Source organism: Metarhizium brunneum, chromosome 7 (genome assembly GCF_013426205.1).
Source record: "Metarhizium brunneum chromosome 7, complete sequence".
NCBI lineage: Eukaryota > Fungi > Ascomycota > Sordariomycetes > Hypocreales > Clavicipitaceae > Metarhizium > Metarhizium brunneum.
In genome coordinates, this window is record NC_089428.1 from 187987 (window position 1) to 205083 (window position 17097).

General features: G+C 57.2%; 6 protein-coding genes across 6 annotated transcripts; 1 reads left to right on the forward strand and 5 right to left on the reverse strand.

The window, feature by feature from the left end:
* Positions 1-1552: 1552 nt before the first annotated feature.
* On the forward strand, positions 1553-2173 carry G6M90_00g106260 (uncharacterized protein; the record flags this gene model as incomplete). Its single annotated transcript, XM_014684130.1, has 1 exon — positions 1553-2173. One exon carries the CDS (start codon positions 1553-1555, stop codon positions 2171-2173), a length of 621 nt encoding a protein of 206 aa, XP_014539616.1.
* Positions 2174-2323: 150 nt separating this feature from the next.
* Positions 2324-4564, reverse strand: VBA2 (Vacuolar basic amino acid transporter 2; the record flags this gene model as incomplete). The annotated part of the gene is made up of 10 exons (XM_066131702.1): positions 2324-2514; positions 2571-2637; positions 2697-3173; positions 3254-3481; positions 3545-3697; positions 3767-3827; positions 3901-3988; positions 4053-4344; positions 4403-4422; positions 4495-4564. The coding sequence occupies 10 exons, from the start codon at positions 4562-4564 to the stop codon at positions 2324-2326; spliced, it is 1647 nt and encodes a 548-aa protein (XP_065987986.1).
* A 157-nt stretch (positions 4565-4721) lies between these two features.
* Positions 4722-6561, reverse strand: ASGL1 (Isoaspartyl peptidase/L-asparaginase 1; the record flags this gene model as incomplete). Its single annotated transcript, XM_014684132.1, has 3 exons — positions 4722-5769; positions 5840-6246; positions 6325-6561. 3 exons carry the CDS (start codon positions 6559-6561, stop codon positions 4722-4724), a joined length of 1692 nt encoding a protein of 563 aa, XP_014539618.1.
* An 824-nt stretch (positions 6562-7385) lies between these two features.
* On the reverse strand, positions 7386-9748 carry OPT5 (Oligopeptide transporter 5; the record flags this gene model as incomplete). The annotated part of the gene is made up of 3 exons (XM_014684133.2): positions 7386-9316; positions 9385-9552; positions 9616-9748. The coding sequence occupies 3 exons, from the start codon at positions 9746-9748 to the stop codon at positions 7386-7388; spliced, it is 2232 nt and encodes a 743-aa protein (XP_014539619.2).
* Positions 9749-10738: 990 nt separating this feature from the next.
* G6M90_00g106300 (uncharacterized protein) lies at positions 10739-12317 on the reverse strand (the record flags this gene model as incomplete). The annotated part of the gene is made up of 5 exons (XM_014684134.1): positions 10739-11049; positions 11127-11405; positions 11462-11573; positions 11630-11865; positions 11999-12317. 5 exons carry the CDS (start codon positions 12315-12317, stop codon positions 10739-10741), a joined length of 1257 nt encoding a protein of 418 aa, XP_014539620.1.
* A 1057-nt stretch (positions 12318-13374) lies between these two features.
* ATG26 (Sterol 3-beta-glucosyltransferase) lies at positions 13375-16617 on the reverse strand (the record flags this gene model as incomplete). The annotated part of the gene is made up of 1 exon (XM_014684135.1): positions 13375-16617. One exon carries the CDS (start codon positions 16615-16617, stop codon positions 13375-13377), a length of 3243 nt encoding a protein of 1080 aa, XP_014539621.1.
* Positions 16618-17097: the final 480 nt, after the last annotated feature.

Sequence of the window (17097 nt, forward strand, 5' to 3'; positions counted from 1 at the left end):
TTGCCGTCCCTTTGCGGTATTCCATCGTGTGAGCAATTGCCGTCTCCGTGCGCCGATCTGTCGTGGCAGCAATTGCCGCCCATGTCAATGGCAGATCATGGCAACGCTCCCCTGCAAAAGGATCTCCGCAAATGGAGCTGTTCATGGCTCGGCACCCGGGACACACATGCCACCATGGACAGGCCACAGTCTGGATGTGGTGCCGAATCGATGGGGATGGGGGCGGAGCAGCCTTGGCGTTTGACAAGGCGGCAGTTGCCTTATGCGGAAACAATTTGAGATCTCTTGATAACTACATCTTTGCTGGCTACACCTCTTCCCACTCGACTTGTACTTGCCACCTTTGGGCGTGTTTCGACTTTTGGACCACTCCATCTTTGTCTGTGCAACGGGTTAGAATGGCCACATGTCCATCGGGACCTCACGAGTGAGAACGGACAAAGCACATTGGCGCCATGGCCGGCTAATGAGCGACTGGAGCTCATAATAATGCTTGTTATGCGGGTGAGACTAGTTTGCCAAACGTGTCCTTCGCCCCGCCAAGGGACCTTTGCGGCCAAAAGCCCCCGGGGCGAAAAAACACACATGAGAACATACGATGAAGAAAAGAGGGGAGAGGCTAGTCTCTTTGCACTTCTCCTCACACGATCGGGACCTTTGAAATTAATAATACGAAGGGTCTGTACGGAGTACATACGTAAGAACAAAAAAGCTGGCGACCATGGCTCTGGAGTTCATGCGAGATTGATTGCTGGCGCGCTCGTAAAGGGGGGCGCACGGCCCCACATGATGTTGCTACCCGTGTCGCAGCCCCACCCACTCGCGCCTGGTCCGAATTTCCGCGCACGACCAACCAATCGAAGTCGCGGGGAAGGAGCGGGTACTGCCGAGGCAATGGACGCGAGTACGTACTGCCGGGCACGCTGCTGCCGGTGGCGTTTGGCACGTCGCAGCGACGACAGCCGACCTTCCCGGCCCGGAAGTCTGCGCCAGCCGAGAACCGGCTTAGCGCACGGGGCTTTATGCTTGACTGGTTTGTGCTCCGTACATAAGTTGTGAGTCAGCTCGACTGCTCGCACGCTGGGGGCCCTGCATGGCGCAGTGTTGCATCGCAGCCATGGATCGTCTATCCCACTGACTCGCACGGCGCTGGAGTTGCAGGGTTTGTTGGCAGCACCTGCTTGTGTCCGCTTGTGGCCGGCGCCGGGGACGGGCCAGTCTGCGCGGAGGACCTGCGGCGCCATTGTACAAACCAACAATCACCAATACAATAGTGCAAAGCTTCCGAGTATTTTGAGTACTACCACGCAACTTGGAGATCATGGCATTATAGAATAACTATTTTTTCAGGTGTAAAATCGTACCCGTTCAAAAAGTAGGTGTGCTGGACAAGGTTGTGTGCCGTCGTCAATGGTTGGTGGGGGACGGCAAACGGCCACACACACCAGAGAGAGTAGATAAATATCTCGACAAGCCAAGACGTGTGCTTCTTATTTGCCCCCCCTTTCCCATTTCCTCGTCTCTTTTCCACCTCTCCCCAAAATTAAACGCCATGTCTACGACAGCCCAGAAACCCCTCCCCATCATCCATCTCAATGGCTTCCCGGGGACGGGCAAGCTCACCGTCGCGAAATGTCTGCAGAAGATGCTAGGGCCTCACGGCCGCCTGGTTCACAACCACCTGCTCATCAACCCGGCCGACGCCGTGCTGCACCGCACCGAGCCGGGATACCAGGACCTGCGGCGCGCTATCCGCAGCGCCGTCTTCTCGTCTCTGGCGCAGAGCGCCGCCACCCACGACTTTGCCTACCTCTTCACCGACTTCCAGTCCAGCGACCCCGTCGGCAGCGCCACGTGCGCCGAATACCTGAGCGCAGCGCGCGCCAGAGGGTGCTCGCTCGTGTCCGTCGTCATGAGCTGCGACGAGGCCGCCAATGTCGAGAGGCTAATCACGTCGGAGCGCCAGGCGCATGGAAAGATTGTCGACCGCGAGCTGCTTGGCAAGTTTCGCAGCGGCGTGGATATTCACCGGTTTGACGGTCCGGACCACGCCAGCCTAGAGCTGGACGTGACGCAGTTGAGTGCCGAGGAGGCGGCGCACCGGATTCTGCAGCACGTGTTCAGGACTTGTCCCGAGGTTGAACGGGCCGTGGCGGGTGGGAAGGCATCATGACGGCGCAAATAGCTGCAAGGTACTCATAATAGACATTGTTCATGTTCATTCTCTGGACGGTACTGGTGTGATGTTGGGGAAATGATCGTATTATTGTGAAACTACTAGATGTGGATGGATGATTGTACAAGTATGGCAGCAGCGTCTGCGTCAGCCGTCAGAGTCGTCCGTGTCCCCCATGAGGTCCTCCATCTCCGTCACACTGCCTGGCTCTGCGGTGTCTGGCGCTTCTTGCACAACTTGGCCGTCGGAAACGCCAATGAAGCCAAATATTATAAGAACTGACAGGGTAATCACCAGCCCGAATAGGACGATGAAACCCGTACGATATGCGTTGACCACTGAGTCTAGAGTTAGCATCCACTCGCACATGCTCCCAATAGAAGCTGTTGCCTACCTTGAGCCCGGAGTGGCTCCTCTAGAGTTTGCAAGTTGTCCATGTTCAAGCGGACACTGTCAATTTTCTGATTTCGCATGAGTGAACAGGCCTTCATCTTGTCATGTGCGCTTCCAGGCGACTCACCTTTTTGATCTCTTCCGAAGTCATGAATGGCCGCATGGTCTGTTGGAATACGTTTTGCACAATGGTCGTGCTGATGGACGTTGCTGTGAAGCCGCCCAGGGACCTCATCATGATGAAGCCACCATTCAGAGTAGCATGGTTGTTGCGATCGCTCATTCCGAGCAGAAGCAGCAACGCACTTGGAGCCATCATGCCGACGCCCAGAATCGGCATCGCGAGACAGAGGTTATACAGCGCACCCGGAGTCTCGGTCCTCGGAAGGATGGTTGCCATGACCATGAGCCCTGCAGCACCACAGAGCAGCATTACCTGACTGATTCGTAGCGTTGGCTTGGGGGTTTCAAGCCTAGCAATCGTCGCCCCAGAAATCGCACTGACAATCGTGAAGGCGATGGATGGCGCGACAAGGTGAGTGCTGGCTTGCCCTGGAGTCTCGAGCAACACGGCTTGGAAGAAGAATGTAACGTTATACATGACCTTGGTAAGGTTCAATGTTAGTATGTGATGAGCAACGCTTACAAACGCGCGATGCCTCTAAAGCTTTTTTTTAGACTTACAATGTAATTAATGATGGATAAGAAGAAGGCGTTAATCATAATGTTTCTGAAAGGAAACTGGACCAGGACCAGAGGAAGGACTGGCTTCTGGGCGTTTGCCTCGACTCGAACGAGGGCGTACACCGTACAGGGGAATAGAAACAAGGCCAGCAAAACGAAAGGGTTCGTCCAGGGGAGCACGTTTCCGGCGGTTCCCAAAACAAACACCAACAACAGGAGAGAGATGACCTAGACGGGTACAGTTATATTAGCGCTGCCGGAAATAGATGGGCACCAGAAGCGTCGACGCACGAGAACAAGAGCACCGGTCCAATCGAACAAACTGAGAAGACGTCGGCCTTCTGTTGTGTCATCACGCGAACTCGTATCCTCGGATGCCTCGATTGTCCAAGGTATGAAAAAATACACCATGACGAGAGTGACGAGGGCAAAAGGGAGCTGAATCTAGAGGCGGTGTCAGCTTCGATGACCAAGGAGACAAAAAAAAAAAAAACTGGCATACGGACAACGCACCTTGTACAACCAGCTCCAACCAAATCGGTCGACAATGGTACCTCCCGAAACCGACCCGAGCCTACAGACAAAAGTAAGCACATGACACGGCAGTGTGCCAAAAGGTAGAGAGGGTCAAGGGCTGGGATAAATACGCTGAAGCTGATCCAAAATTTACATAGTTCATCGACTGATAATAGCCTCGCTTCTTCACGCCAACAAGGTCAGTCAACACGACGGAGCCTATCTCCGTCACAAGTTAGAAATCGACAAGACTCCCATGCTTGTGTGCAAGTTTGTAGCATACCCATAATGGTCAACCCCGACGAGGCGAGTCCGCAGACGCACCTCGCCAGAATCAGGCAGGTCCAGGAGGGCGCGGCGGCAGCCAGGCCGATGCCGAGCAGGAACAGCGCAGCGCACGACAGGTAGATGGCCTTGCGGCCGATGCAGTCGGACAGGCTGGCATAGAGCGGCTGGACGGTGATGGAGCAGACCAAGAAGGCGGTGACGGGCCAGGTCGAGACATTGGTCCGGTTGAAGTGCGAGGCGACGGCGACGTGGGCAGACGACGACAGGCTGGCGTCGACGGCGGTCATCTGCCGGGCTGGTTAGCGACGCCGGCGGGAACGGGCGCCAAGAGGGAAAGGGACTTGCAAAGTTGGAGACGAGGATGGCTACAGAGAGGCGGGCAGATCAGCAGACGTCCGGTCGACCTGGGCGCGGGTGTGGCAGAGCCATCGACGTACCAGCTATGCTGAGATAGAAGCGCGTGGTGTTTGCCTGTGGCCGGCTGGCGTGTTGGAAGCGGACGGCCATGGGGGGCGGGTTGGGCGAGAAGGACAGTCGACAAGCAAAAGAAGCACAGGAAAACGAGTGTAAAACAATGAATCGTCTTGATTGAGTGATACAGCAGGGCCGTGGATAAAACCCAGAGTGAAAACATGCAAGGGCCATATTCGATCAATGCTTATGTCTACATGCTGCCAGACTGGACGCCAGCCGGCCCGCCCAGCTTCTCCCGCAACCCGTCGGCCACACAGCGCAGGCCGTCGAGATCCCAGCTCCTGGGCCCCAGGGCGGCCGTAAACTCTGCATCGTGCGTACCAGATGCAAAAGGAGCAGGGCTGGGCCAGTGGTGGTCGGGGAACGACGAGGCCACCAGCACCTCGCCGCGCCCAGCCGCCGCCGGGTCCACCAGCAGGGACCAGCTCCGGGCACTGGGGCTGCGGGGGCCGCTACAGGGGCTCCGGGGGCCCTCCAGCTGCAAGGCCTCCCGCAGGCCGCCCTGCAGGGCCCCCCACAGCGCCCCAACCGCCCCCTGCGCCTCGGCCTCGCCCACCAGGAGCAGCCCGCGCCGGCCACTCTGCCGACATGCACCATCTCCCACGCCCGCCCGCCGAATCACCATGGACGTCTCGTGGAACATGGCCGTGTGCCTCTCGGCGCTGTCCTTGCCGTCCTCGCCCCCGTCTTCCCCTTCGGAATCGCGTCGGATGTGCACCGGGAACAGGTGGCCGCCGTCGCCGCCGGGCCAAGTCATCATGGCCACATCCGACACGGGCGACCCGACAAGCTCGACCAGAGCCTTTGCGGCGCGTCGCAGGGTGCCAAACAGGGCAAACACCTGCTCCCTGTCCATGTCGGCGAGACTGGCGCCCTTGAGCTGGAACGTCAGCTGGCCCGGCCGCGTCGGGTGCTTGGACACGCCGATGCGCAGCAGGTCGTCGTCGTAGCAGCACAGGGGGCCGATGACGGGCATGGTGCAGCGAAGCAGCCCGACGTGTCGCTCGCATCGCGCCGCGTCGCCCGCCGAGGCCGTGTTGAAGATCCTGCTGTTGCACTGGGCCGTCTGCTCGCCGTCCGACGTGATGGCGATGACGCCGCACGAGATGGACGGGCAGCGCCGCGTCGCCTCCCAGACGGCCTGCTCGACGGCCCGGGCGATACCAGCGCCGCCCCGGTACAAGTTGGCGATGCGGCCGGCCAGCATGCTCGTCATGATGGCCTCGCCTCCGCCGCTGCTGTAGAAATTAAAGAATCCGTTAGCGAGGCGCGCCGAGGCCACGGGGCGCATCTAGTCACACAACGTACCATGCCACGGCTACCCGCTCGTCCGCGTACAGCCCGGAGCCCAGGATGGCCGTGTCGCCCACCCTCCCGACGGGCTTCATGGTCATGCCGCCGGTGGAATTGGCCGCGGCGACGTTGCCGCGCGCATCCAGCACCACGGCGCCGACGGTGCCGTGCTCAGACGCGTCGGGCCGCTTCTGGCGCCAGTAGCTCAGCCGTCGCTCCGTGCCAAAGTAGCCGTTGTCCACCGTTTCCAGCCCCAGCCGACGCGCGAGCTGGTCGCCGCCGACGCCCGCCATCAACACGGGCGCCGTCGGGCCTCGCCGGTCGAGCATCGCCCGCGCCAGCCTGACCGGGTTCTTGGTCGTCCGCAGGCAGACCGCCGCGCGGTACGCAGAGTCTGCGCCGTTGACGATGCCCGCCTCGAGCTAGTGACGCTCAAGACTCCATGTTAGCTGATAGATGGACGTGCGTGATGCCGTCGGTGCAAAGGGGATTCGGCGCACCTCGAAGCCGCCGTCCATGTTCACGGCGGACCCCTTGCCCGCGTTGAACTCGGGGAAGTCCTCCAGCTCCGCCACCACCTCGGCCGCCACGTCGACGGCCGTGGCGCCCTGCCGGAGAGAGGCTTCGGCCTTGCTGACCAAGGTGTCGAGGAAGGCGTTGGTGGCTTCGAAGCTCGCGGCGTCGCCTACCCACGACTCCGAGGCGCCTCCGTGGAGGACGATTCCTACGGGACCCATGGAATCTCGTGCTTTGGGCGAGGGACAAGGCTGCGCAAAATGGTGTAAATGGGTCAATCGTGGAAACGTGTAATCTTGAGGTCGGACAGAGACGCTGTCCACGCGGGCTGCTCTGAAACTAAATATCCGACGGGCTGGCGCGGATGCTTCGAATGTGACTTGCCCCGGCCAGCCTGCAAGGCCACCAGCTGCAAAGGAAGTCGGCGTCTGTGATCCTGGTGACTAGCCTCGACGGAAGACTCCAATTATATGTACCCACCAGTAATATCTGGGCCTCGGTGAGCTTCCAGGTGGGTGTGAATCTGTGTCCATTGCCCGGCGCCACCATAAAGCATCATGGCTCAATTCATTTACCGACAGTCTTTGGTATCAAAGGTCCTTTTCCTCGGGGCCTAGCCGACGAAAGAGACATGAATGCCAATAGGCCAAGAAACACGGAATAGCCAAGGCTTAGTGACTCAGAAGCATGCTGGATTTACAATTATCACACATCCCAATGCGCCGTCAAAAATGGTCAAGTACCACTAGGTACCAAGGCATCCAAAAGACGTTACTTTTACCCATGGCACCAACGCCGCCAAAATTCTCGACATGATGCATGTACCACTTGCTTTTGCGTACCTGAAGGTTCAAGCGAGGCCGTAGAATTCAAGTCTTTGGAAGACGGTAGTTTCTACTAGACTACCTCGGCGTGTCTTCATACATCTGCCACCACCACTACGCCAGGTCTCTCCCTGCTCCTGCTCCTGCTTCTGCAGTCCACAGACGCCGTCATTGGATCATCTGGTGTCTGGTACACCCAAATCTAGACACTTCAATGTTGCTCAAAGACAATGGTCAGGACTGCCTTCTGGATTCCCCCACCAAGTAGGAAACGGATGCCCCTGACCGCTCGCGCCAAAGACGGCAAACGACAAGACAAAAATGACAATCTGCGATCCGCCGTCCAACGCCGCGCCGATGAGATAGTTGTACTTGTTGTATATCCCCGGCAGCCTTCTGCGAAGCCACAGCTGCGACAAGACGCCAACGGCAATGGACGACCAAATCCAGGACGTGTTGCCGTAATACACCTGTCCGGCATACGACGACACAATCGCCGTGTTGATCGGCCACGCCCGAATCCGCGGCCACGCCCTGCCCAGGGCCCAATGCAGAACCGGCAGCACCGCCCCGATAAGCAGGCCCAGGGGGACAAGCACGTAGCGGCCGCCGGCGGCGTACATTTGCCCGGCGAGCGCCCACGTAATGGCCTGCGAGTTGAGGCTCTGGTACGTTGACCCGCTCCAGATGTTGGTCCCCGCGGGGTCGAGGAGAACACGGCGCTGGTTGGAGACGATTGTCGTCATGACGGCATAGTTGAATCCCGCGCCGAGCAGCGTGCCGTAGACCTGGGTGCCGAACATGACGCGGTGCGGGATCTTGGTGTACTGCCCGACCTTGAGCCAGTTGGCCAGGTTGACGGCCAGCAGGATCACCTGGTGCGACCAGCTCGCAAAGTAGAGGTTGGCCAGCGGCCGGCCCGGGTGCACGGCGCCGGCGACCATTTTGGAAAGCTGGTTGGTGCCGATGCCGGTGCCGTAGAGGCCGTAGAGGAAGCAGGAGAAGGGGGCGATGCACGCTCCCACGAGGAGCGCGACCACGTATCCCCATGCCGGCAGCGTGGTTTCTCCCTTGACGTTGACCACCAGCCCGGCGACAAAGCAGAGCACGAAAAGCGCCGCGTACCACCACATGGGGACCTCGTTGTACCTGAGCATGGCTCGGTAGTGCGGATCCGGTTGGGCCCTGGTGCGCGCCTGCTTCCACGCGAGAGCCATGTCCTTGCCGTAGAAGATCAAGACGTGGGTGATGAGGGCGCCAATGGCCAAGTTTGCCGTCAAGTAGCCCCAGACCGTGGTGGCCGTCATATAGGGAAGGCCCACGGCGTCAAGCCTGTCTTGGTCAATGGTCCCCTCCCCGTTGAGGATGGACGTCGTGTTGAATCTCGTGCCGTTGCCGTTGAAAAGCGACGTCGACATGAACGGGAAGCGTTTGGCGCCCCAGGCGTTGTTGTAATAGAGCCCCAGCATCGCCACGTACCATATCCCATAGCCAATCCACGAATTCAACTGCTGCTTCAGCGGCAGGGACAAGAACCCGCTCTGGATGTACTGCCAGTCGAGGGAAAAGTTGAGCAAGCCAAGCCCCTCGTTGGGAGACGCGCCGCCAAAGACGGTGGTGAAGACGCGCCGCGTTGCGATGGGCGCACCCATCGACGCCAGGCAGAAGACAGAGATGCCGCCGAACCACGGCACCACGTAGGCGGGAAACACTTGCCACGCGGCGGCCATGGCCATCGCCCAGCCAAACTTGACCAGGCGGGAGCGGTTCTCGCGCTGGTCAAAGTGCAGGTTCTGGTAGAGCACGACCTGCGGCAGCGTCGACCAGTACACCATCTCGGCGGGATAGACGATGAGCGGCCGCAGCACGCCGGCCAGGACGAAGCCGCACAGCGAGATGGAAAAGGTGCCCAGGACGGCCGTCGTCGCGGACACGGCCCGGTCGTAGAATAGCCTTTCCACGGCGTATATCTCGACGCCGGAAAGGCCGTTGTTCCCGGAGGACGCAATCAGGGACGCCACGACGTGTTCCTTGATGCCGAACGGCTGGCCGGAGTTGAGGAATCCAAGGACACGGCGGAGCCATGGCCATTTCACTCTGTCCGGGGGCGGTGTTGCCAGCGCCCACGCCTGGCCGGCAATGTAGACCAGAACTGGCGCGTGTTGCCGTCTTTTAGCGACACGAGCAGACATGGAATAGATGCCGAGTGGACAGACTTACGCTGTATAAAGACGGCCGACACCTGCATCTGCGTCGGCTTGAATGTGTATAGCATGGTGATGACGCTGGACAGCGCTGTGAAGGCCGTGCCCAGGACCATGGACCGAAAGGTGAGCGCTGCGTCGCCATCGTCGCGATCTGAGACGAGAAACCGCGACACGTCGGCTCCTACAGGGGATTGTGTTAGAAAGGCGCGACAGATGTGTACAACGATGAGCAAACTATGCTTACCGTTGCGAATGACCGGATGCCCGTTGACGTAGATGGTGTCGCCATTTTCTGGTGAGTCTGTGACCCCCGTGTGCCCATCCTCTGAAGACGTCTGTACCACATCGGGGCTTTTGTCTGCCCGCGGCTTAGACATGGCAGAGTATCCGGAATAGCTGCGCACGTCTGCCGGGTTGCGTGGCCGAAGGAGCCGAGGAACTGGGAGCCCAGAGAGTCTTGTCGGTCAGTGCTGCCACCTGGCAATGGTTCGTTGTATCGTCAGTTACAAATGCCGTGTTTGCCCCGTGCCTTTATACTTTGCAACGGGCCCGGGTGACAACTCAGCCGGTAGGGAGCGGGTATCGTGACGAGGGCATATCCTCGCAGAGGGGACGCCTACGGTGGCAGGGCCGTCGCACAAATTCATCGTCCTGGTGCAACATACCGGTTGATTGTTGCACCAATGAGGGCGTTTTCGGGTGTCGCCATTGCGTCGAGCGGTGAAAGAGCAAGCTTGACCGAGTGTCGTGCGTTGGTGGTTCAAGACGTCGAGTCGACGGTTGGACGTGGACGAAATCGCGTGATATGCACCCAGAATGCCGAATCTGCGTTCCAATGTTCAAAAGCTTGGGGACTTTTGTTCGACTCCACAACCGGCGCATCATATTTTTTAATTGCCATTTGATTCTTCAACAGATGAGCAAGCCTGCATCTCGTCTAGTGCGCCAGAGCTACAATACAACGCGAGACAGTATTGTCTGAAGGGCGGAAGAAGAAATTATTCTGCTCGACGGGTTTTATGCTCTAGGGTATGCCGCGTTTACATCACCCCGGCCAACAACGAACCCGGCCGGCATCATACAGCGTTCAAACGCTCTGCCCATTGTTCGGAAACAACAAAAATGGCCCCTGGTATTTTGCTCATCAACACAATTCACTCGCTGCTCACAGACATGCATTTGTGCAACTACACCCAGGACATTCATGCAACTTGTATTTACACATCTCCCTTTCCGCATCTCCCATCAGAATCGCGCCCGTTTGCGCATCAAGCGTCACCTATTCAAGCCGAGGCGACAACGCACCGTGACGCCGTTCACCCACAAACTCTGCATATACGGACCTGCTACAACAGAACCAAACATCCCTACTTCATATTCTGGAGGAGATACTTGACCCCGGCAAACGCCTCCTCGCCACTGGGGACAATTTGTTCCGCCGGCAGCACGAATCCATTCTTGCCCGTGTCCCGCAACTCAGCAGCAAACGAGTAGTCGCCCTTGACAACGTCGGCCACGAAGTCGATACTGCTCCCGCTAGCCTGGTAAATCGTCTGGCAAATCGGGCCCGAGTTGAACCTGACCTGGTGCACGGCGAAGATGGCGTCGACGGTTCCCCTGGCCAGCGATTGGATCTCGGCGTCATTGGGTGCCTTGGCGTCGCAAGAGTACCCGTATGCTATTGACAAAAGAACGAGAATTAGCCGCACATGACAACAAACTTTTGGAGGGGGGCATTATATCGCGCCGCCTTACGTGTCAGGAAGAGCTGCGAGTACGAGTGCCAGTCAATGTACAGCTTGAGTCCCTGAGCGTCCTTGACGCCCTGAATGAACTGAGAAAGAGCCTTGGTCTCGGGCGCGTCGCCCTCGCTCTCTCCTTTGAAATCCTCGGCGCAGGGGTTGGTGGAAGCGCCTTGACCGTCCCATTTGTACGGCCAGTTGCGGTTGATGTCGTGCCCAAGGCAATTGCTTCCCCTTGTCGTCTGGCGGTTCTTGCGCCACATGCGGTTGGTCGTTTGGGTATATTTGAAACCTAAAGCCGTAAGCCAGTGTTCGAGACTGTGTGTGAGTCAAGTGCTTCTTGCTTACCATCGACGTTTACAATGGGGAACATGTAAAAGTCGTACTTGTCCACAAACGCGGTAATGTCCTTGTCGGAGCCGTACTTGGTGATGAGCTCGTTGGTCATGTACTCGACAACCTGGCCGTCTGTTAGCGAGCCCTCGTTGGGAGTTGACAACACCGGCAAGCTCTCACCATGGAAGCAATCCACTCTCGCGCATGCACGGTCCCGTGAAAGACGACGGCAGGCTTCTTGCCGCCGCCTGAGCTTCCAAAGATGTGCAAACCAGTGATTGGGTTTCCCTCGAGCGTGGTTCCAGAGGTTACCGTCTTGGCGTTTTTGGAAAACTTGGCGCCGAGGTCGTTCAACCACCGCACGTGGTCGTCGTAGCTGTGATACGAGGTGAACCACGTATCGTTGGCGGATCCAGCTAGATGCGACGGGCAAAACGGTGTTAACTACGCAAAACATCTTCTCTCTCGGGCACTCCAAGGGCATGAATCGTCTCCCCTCCCCCCGACTCTCCCCTCAACTCGCGCCCTTGGCGGCATTCGACAACGTACCAGCGTAGGTCATAAATGTCCCTTCTCGCTTGATGGACTTTCCGAGATCATCATGCATTGTAGTGACGTCCTGGCCATCCATGGCCTTGTGAAATTCCTCGAGCTGCCTCGGCGCGACTTGGATATCGGCAAAGGCGCCCTTTCGCGAAGGGGGCTGCCAGGTAGTGAGTTGAAGCTTGTCGATGACACTCTGGACGTGGGAGCCGTCGTCGGCAACGCGCACACGGAAGACTCTGTGGCCATCATAGGAGAGTTCCGAGTCAATAGCCACGGCCGCGGCTGGCGCCAGCAACGAGGACAAGACAGCAAGAGCCTTCATGACGCCGATTCTGACTGTTTTCCTTCGCAGTACGAGTTCCAAGGCATAAGCAAACTTTATAGGGGTATGAGACGAGAACACTTTGAGGAGTCATGCGCGTCACCCATCAGGACGCAAGGGCAGGCATAGCCAGACTCTTTATGTCAGAGAGGGATCTTCCTGTGACGGGTAGTGTCCAGTGGCACACGGGACCAGGATCAGTGGTCAAGTTGGATCTGCGATCAGCCTTGGACATGGGAGGAAGTGTGTACTTTTGCGGCAATAATCGTCTTGCGAAACGCAAGCTACTTCCGTGTTGAGCAGGTCGGCAAACCAAACATTCAAGGCAACCTTCTACTTTGGGTAAACTGATTGACGCTCGGCTTCCCGGGCTTCGGCACTAAATATAGGATCACCGGATCACCATATGTCGATCCCCATTGCGCAGTGTCGAGCACGCCTCGTGGGTGGCAAGAGCAAGTATAAGCATTGTAATAGGCCTTGTCGCAACTACAACACATGTGTGCCGAGAGCTTTTGCCCAGCTCTTTTTGCTCGGGGTGTATGAAAGCCATCGACCTCTTCTACGAAGTAGAGAAGATGAAAGACGCGACGCTAGTTGCCACTGGGCGATGAAACTGCCGATCGATGCATGGTTGACCTGCCTAATCCAACATGGACAGGTTACAGATTGGCATCAGTCATTCGCAGCCCAAACTGCGGGGATGGTCCCAAAACAAAAGTGCAATCAGTATAACCATGTATGCTTCTGTCCTACGCGGCTAGCCATTTCAATTGGCCGCTGCGTCTGAGGGTGCCCCCGTGCATAACCTCAGCTGTGAGTCTGTGACAGACATGGTAACGCCGGAAGTGTGCCCTGTTCCCAAACACCATGGTTGCTTCAAGGACGGACTGTTTTGTATGAGAAAACAGTGGGTAGCTAGGGGCGAAAAGGGACTTCTGGACCCAAGGCAAGCGCTCCTCCCAGGTAAAAGGTTCAACTAGTAGGTGTTGTATTAGGTTCCAAGAGTCCGACATTATGCTACCGTGTCGTGATGCTCTCGCGGCTCTATCGATTATCAATTACTGCTCCACGTCCCTCTCTGTAGAGTCATGGGATCCTGTGCCTTGTGGTTCCAGTCTCTGTACCCGGCCATGACTTCCTGCAGGCTTCTGCCGGAATTCAATTCTTCCAAGCACGTCTTTGCCCTGTCGACGCTCGCAAACAAGAAGGCTGTGTCGAGGGACACTTTGTCGAGCTGGCCAGCAATGCCCCTCTTGTCTTCCTCATCAGCAATTGCCCGAGTCAAGCGCTGCATGACCTGCCACCCAGCCAGCACCTGGTCCCGTACCGTTTTGCCCTCCGTCTCATCCAAAGATTGCAACTCCCGTTGACCCTGCGCAATGCGAGCGCGTCGCACAAACTTCTGCGGGCTGCGTCGGCGCTGCGCCTGCTTCAAAAGCCCTTGCATGCTATATCCAATGGGCCCGACGACGGCTGATATCGGCTTCAAGACCAATCCGCTGATCCCCATTCCCGTTCCTTTCAGGAAGCCAATTACACCCTCGTTCTTTGCCCCCTGAATTGGAAGGCGAACAACGCCAGTGACACCGTCATATAAGCCATACACAAACTCCTTCCGCGATGCCACCAGGCCGGAGCGAATGCCGGTGACCCGCGTGGGCCGACGAACCGTGTCGTCACCGTATAATCTAGGCGCATTGTGGAAGCCTTGCGCGAGAGCGACAACGAGGTGAGTTGGAGCTCTGGCAATAGCCAACACCGTCTGACCGACACTCTTCGATATGTCGACGGCATACTGGTCCAGCCCTGGCACCGGCGTAAGTGACTTCTTGCGACCTTTCTGGCTCTCATTCGTTGTCGGCGTCGTTTCTGGAGCCTTCTCATCGACCTGATCCCCCGAGGGCTCGTCGCCAGTCTTGCTTCCCTTATCCTGCATCGTCCTCATGCGGTGCCTGACTCGCCGGTTTGCAGTTCTACCAAGCCGAACTGGAGCACTTCCAATGCCGCCAAATATGTCTCGCAAAGAATTTTTCAATGACTCGGCGACGGCTGTCACAGGCTCACCTGGACCTTCAAAGTCATTCCATTCCGTATGCCGTACGAGTCGTAAGTTTTTCCATTTCAGCAGTCCGCTCTTGACAAGTATTTGGGCTGCCAAAACGCCCAGTGAGATATGGGTGCCCTTGACCTTCCAGACAGCAGCCCGTGCTTGAAGTATGCAGCAACCAAGACTCGGGGGGCCATAGAGTCTCAAGTGTTTCGCAAAGGAAGCGACTGTATTTATTGCGCCGTCTCCTTCTTTATTAATTGACTCGGCAATCTTGACTGCGGCAGACTTGGCTTCATCAGTAAGTAGGTACCGGATGCCCTCGGCTAGCTTGTCAGACGTCAAATGCTTATATGGCACGGGTTCAGGACCAGCGCCAGACTTGCCCACCATACTCCCCCAGAAGTACTGGTCGCCAAAGAAGGGCACAATCATGGTAGGGAGGCCGCATTTCAGACCAATCGCGGTTGTACCTGCGCCGCCGTGGTGAACACAGCCCCTGACCTTTGGAAACAGCCAGTCGTGGGGCGTGTTGTCAAGCATGAAGATGTTGTCAGGGACGCTATCTCGGCCAAATCCGCCCCATCCTCTTGACACGAGGGCTCTGACGCCGGCAGCTTCTATTGCATCAAAGATCATGTCTGTAAACCGCTCTGCGTCGTCCACTACAATGGAGCCAAAACCAATGTATATAGGAGGCTCTCCTGCTTCGAGAAAGTCCACCAAGTCTTTTGGGGGTTTGAATGCAGAAGCGAGGTCAAGGAAAACAAACCCTGACACGTCAATTTCTTCGCCCCAATCCTCTGGTTTCGGCACTAAACCCGGTGACCATAGGTACGTGAACGGTACGTGCATGCGGTACGTCGCGCATGGCGCCCACAGGGTCGATACGGGATCTAAAGCGAGAGTATTGACACGAAAGTCGTTGACCAGGTCTCCTAGACCTTGCCAAGTCATAATCTCGACAAGCGGGTAGGAGATGAAGTTTGTGTACCCCTGATCGACATTGGATTTCTTGATGCTGGCGAGGGGATGCGGAAAAGCCTGGGTTGGTGTATACGGAAAGGTAAAGACCAAGTGAAGGGGAAGACCCAGGGCCTCGGCGCAGTGAATGTGCGCAAAGCTAGGTGGATTAGCAATAATAGCATCGGCAATAAAGACATCTCTCTCGTCCATCGTCTTGGATGTAAGATCGGTTGTCTCATCTTCAGTGGCGTGGATACAGGCCCTCCAGAATCCATCAAACATTTCCGCCATGGCCGCGCGCCGCCTTCCAATCTCCCCAGCCTTCACGGTCTCGAGGGTCGGAATCATGCCCGGATTCTTTACCATGAACGCCATGAGCTCAGAAGGGTCACCGCCAACAGAGAAGAATTCCAGGCCCGTATCCTTTTCGACGAGATCTCGGAAGACGGGATGGGTGGCGATGCGGACGCGATGTCCAAACTCTTCCTTGATGTACTTGCCAATTCGGAGGAATGGCTGAACATCGCCACGAGACCCGACGACCATGACGACAATATTCAGGCGCGGTTGTATTACAGGAGCCGGGGGGATGGCCTTTGGCGACGTGCCAGTCTTGTTCCTGTTGGGCCGCATGCTGTGGGCAACGGCTCCAAGAGCATTCGCCAAGTAACCAGTGTGCGCCGTCTCGTGAACCGTAATGCATAGTCGACCGTCCCTCCTTGCCCGTCCCGTGCTTTTACAGTGCTCATTCATCATCAGGATCCTCCTCATCAAGGTTTTCTTTGGTGCTCTCGCACCTGCGCCTGTGCTCCCCACACGTTGGGCATCGGCAGGAGGTTTTGTCGGTGGATGGTCGGTCGCGTCATCGTCGAGGAAGTCATCATCGGATGAGGAGTCGGATTCGTCTCCATGCGCGGAAAATTGTCCCATCAAAGGTATCCATGCTCGGCTCGGAATCGACTCAGCCCTCTGCCTTGTATCCTCGTACGTGGTCGTCTGCCACCTCTCGAGTGCTGAAGGTCTACGAGCCGAAGATCCATGGCCAGTCGGCAATGGCGCAGACTTCTTCCTCAATTGATTGTCCGTCACAGGTCGCGAGGGTATGTCGAGTTTGCCCGGAAAGCTCTGTGCTGGTGGTGGTGGTGGTACCGCCGTAGCATTGTTTCGAGACTGAGGGTCGTCGCTCGATGCATGTTTCGCGGCTGGTTCGTCGGGGGGTTGAAGACGAGGAGTCGGAACGTCATTGTGCGTTGTATCGATCGACTTTGGGTCCATGCTCTCCATTGTGCGCAGGCAGCGCCCGCAAAAACGGCCAGGCGCGGAAAACAAGGCAGATGGATTGGATATTGAGCCTAGTCAGGGCACCTGGGTTGATTTAAATTGGGTGAATGATGGAGCCCAGCGTCACATGGTATGCCGAAACTCAGTTTTGAGTCCAAGTGGCCGGTGGAGCCGACTGATTTGAAGTCGTCATGGATAAAGTGTCGAAGCCATTGCGAATGTCCAAATGCTCAAATGTCGTGCCATGTCTGAATATTTCCAGGTTCCCAAGTTACTAGCCAAGAGAGATGGAGCACTGCACAACAGCTTGCGTGCTTCAATGCTTCCATGTCTCCAAAGGCTTGGGTATGGTGGAGCTTGTCCGCCTTGTCGCTCAAATGGCGGTTCGATGGTGCTGATTAGTAATCATTCCGCGCAAAATGCTGCTACCCTATCATGCTGAGCCATCTCACTGCCAGAGGACGAGGACGATACACAAGAAAG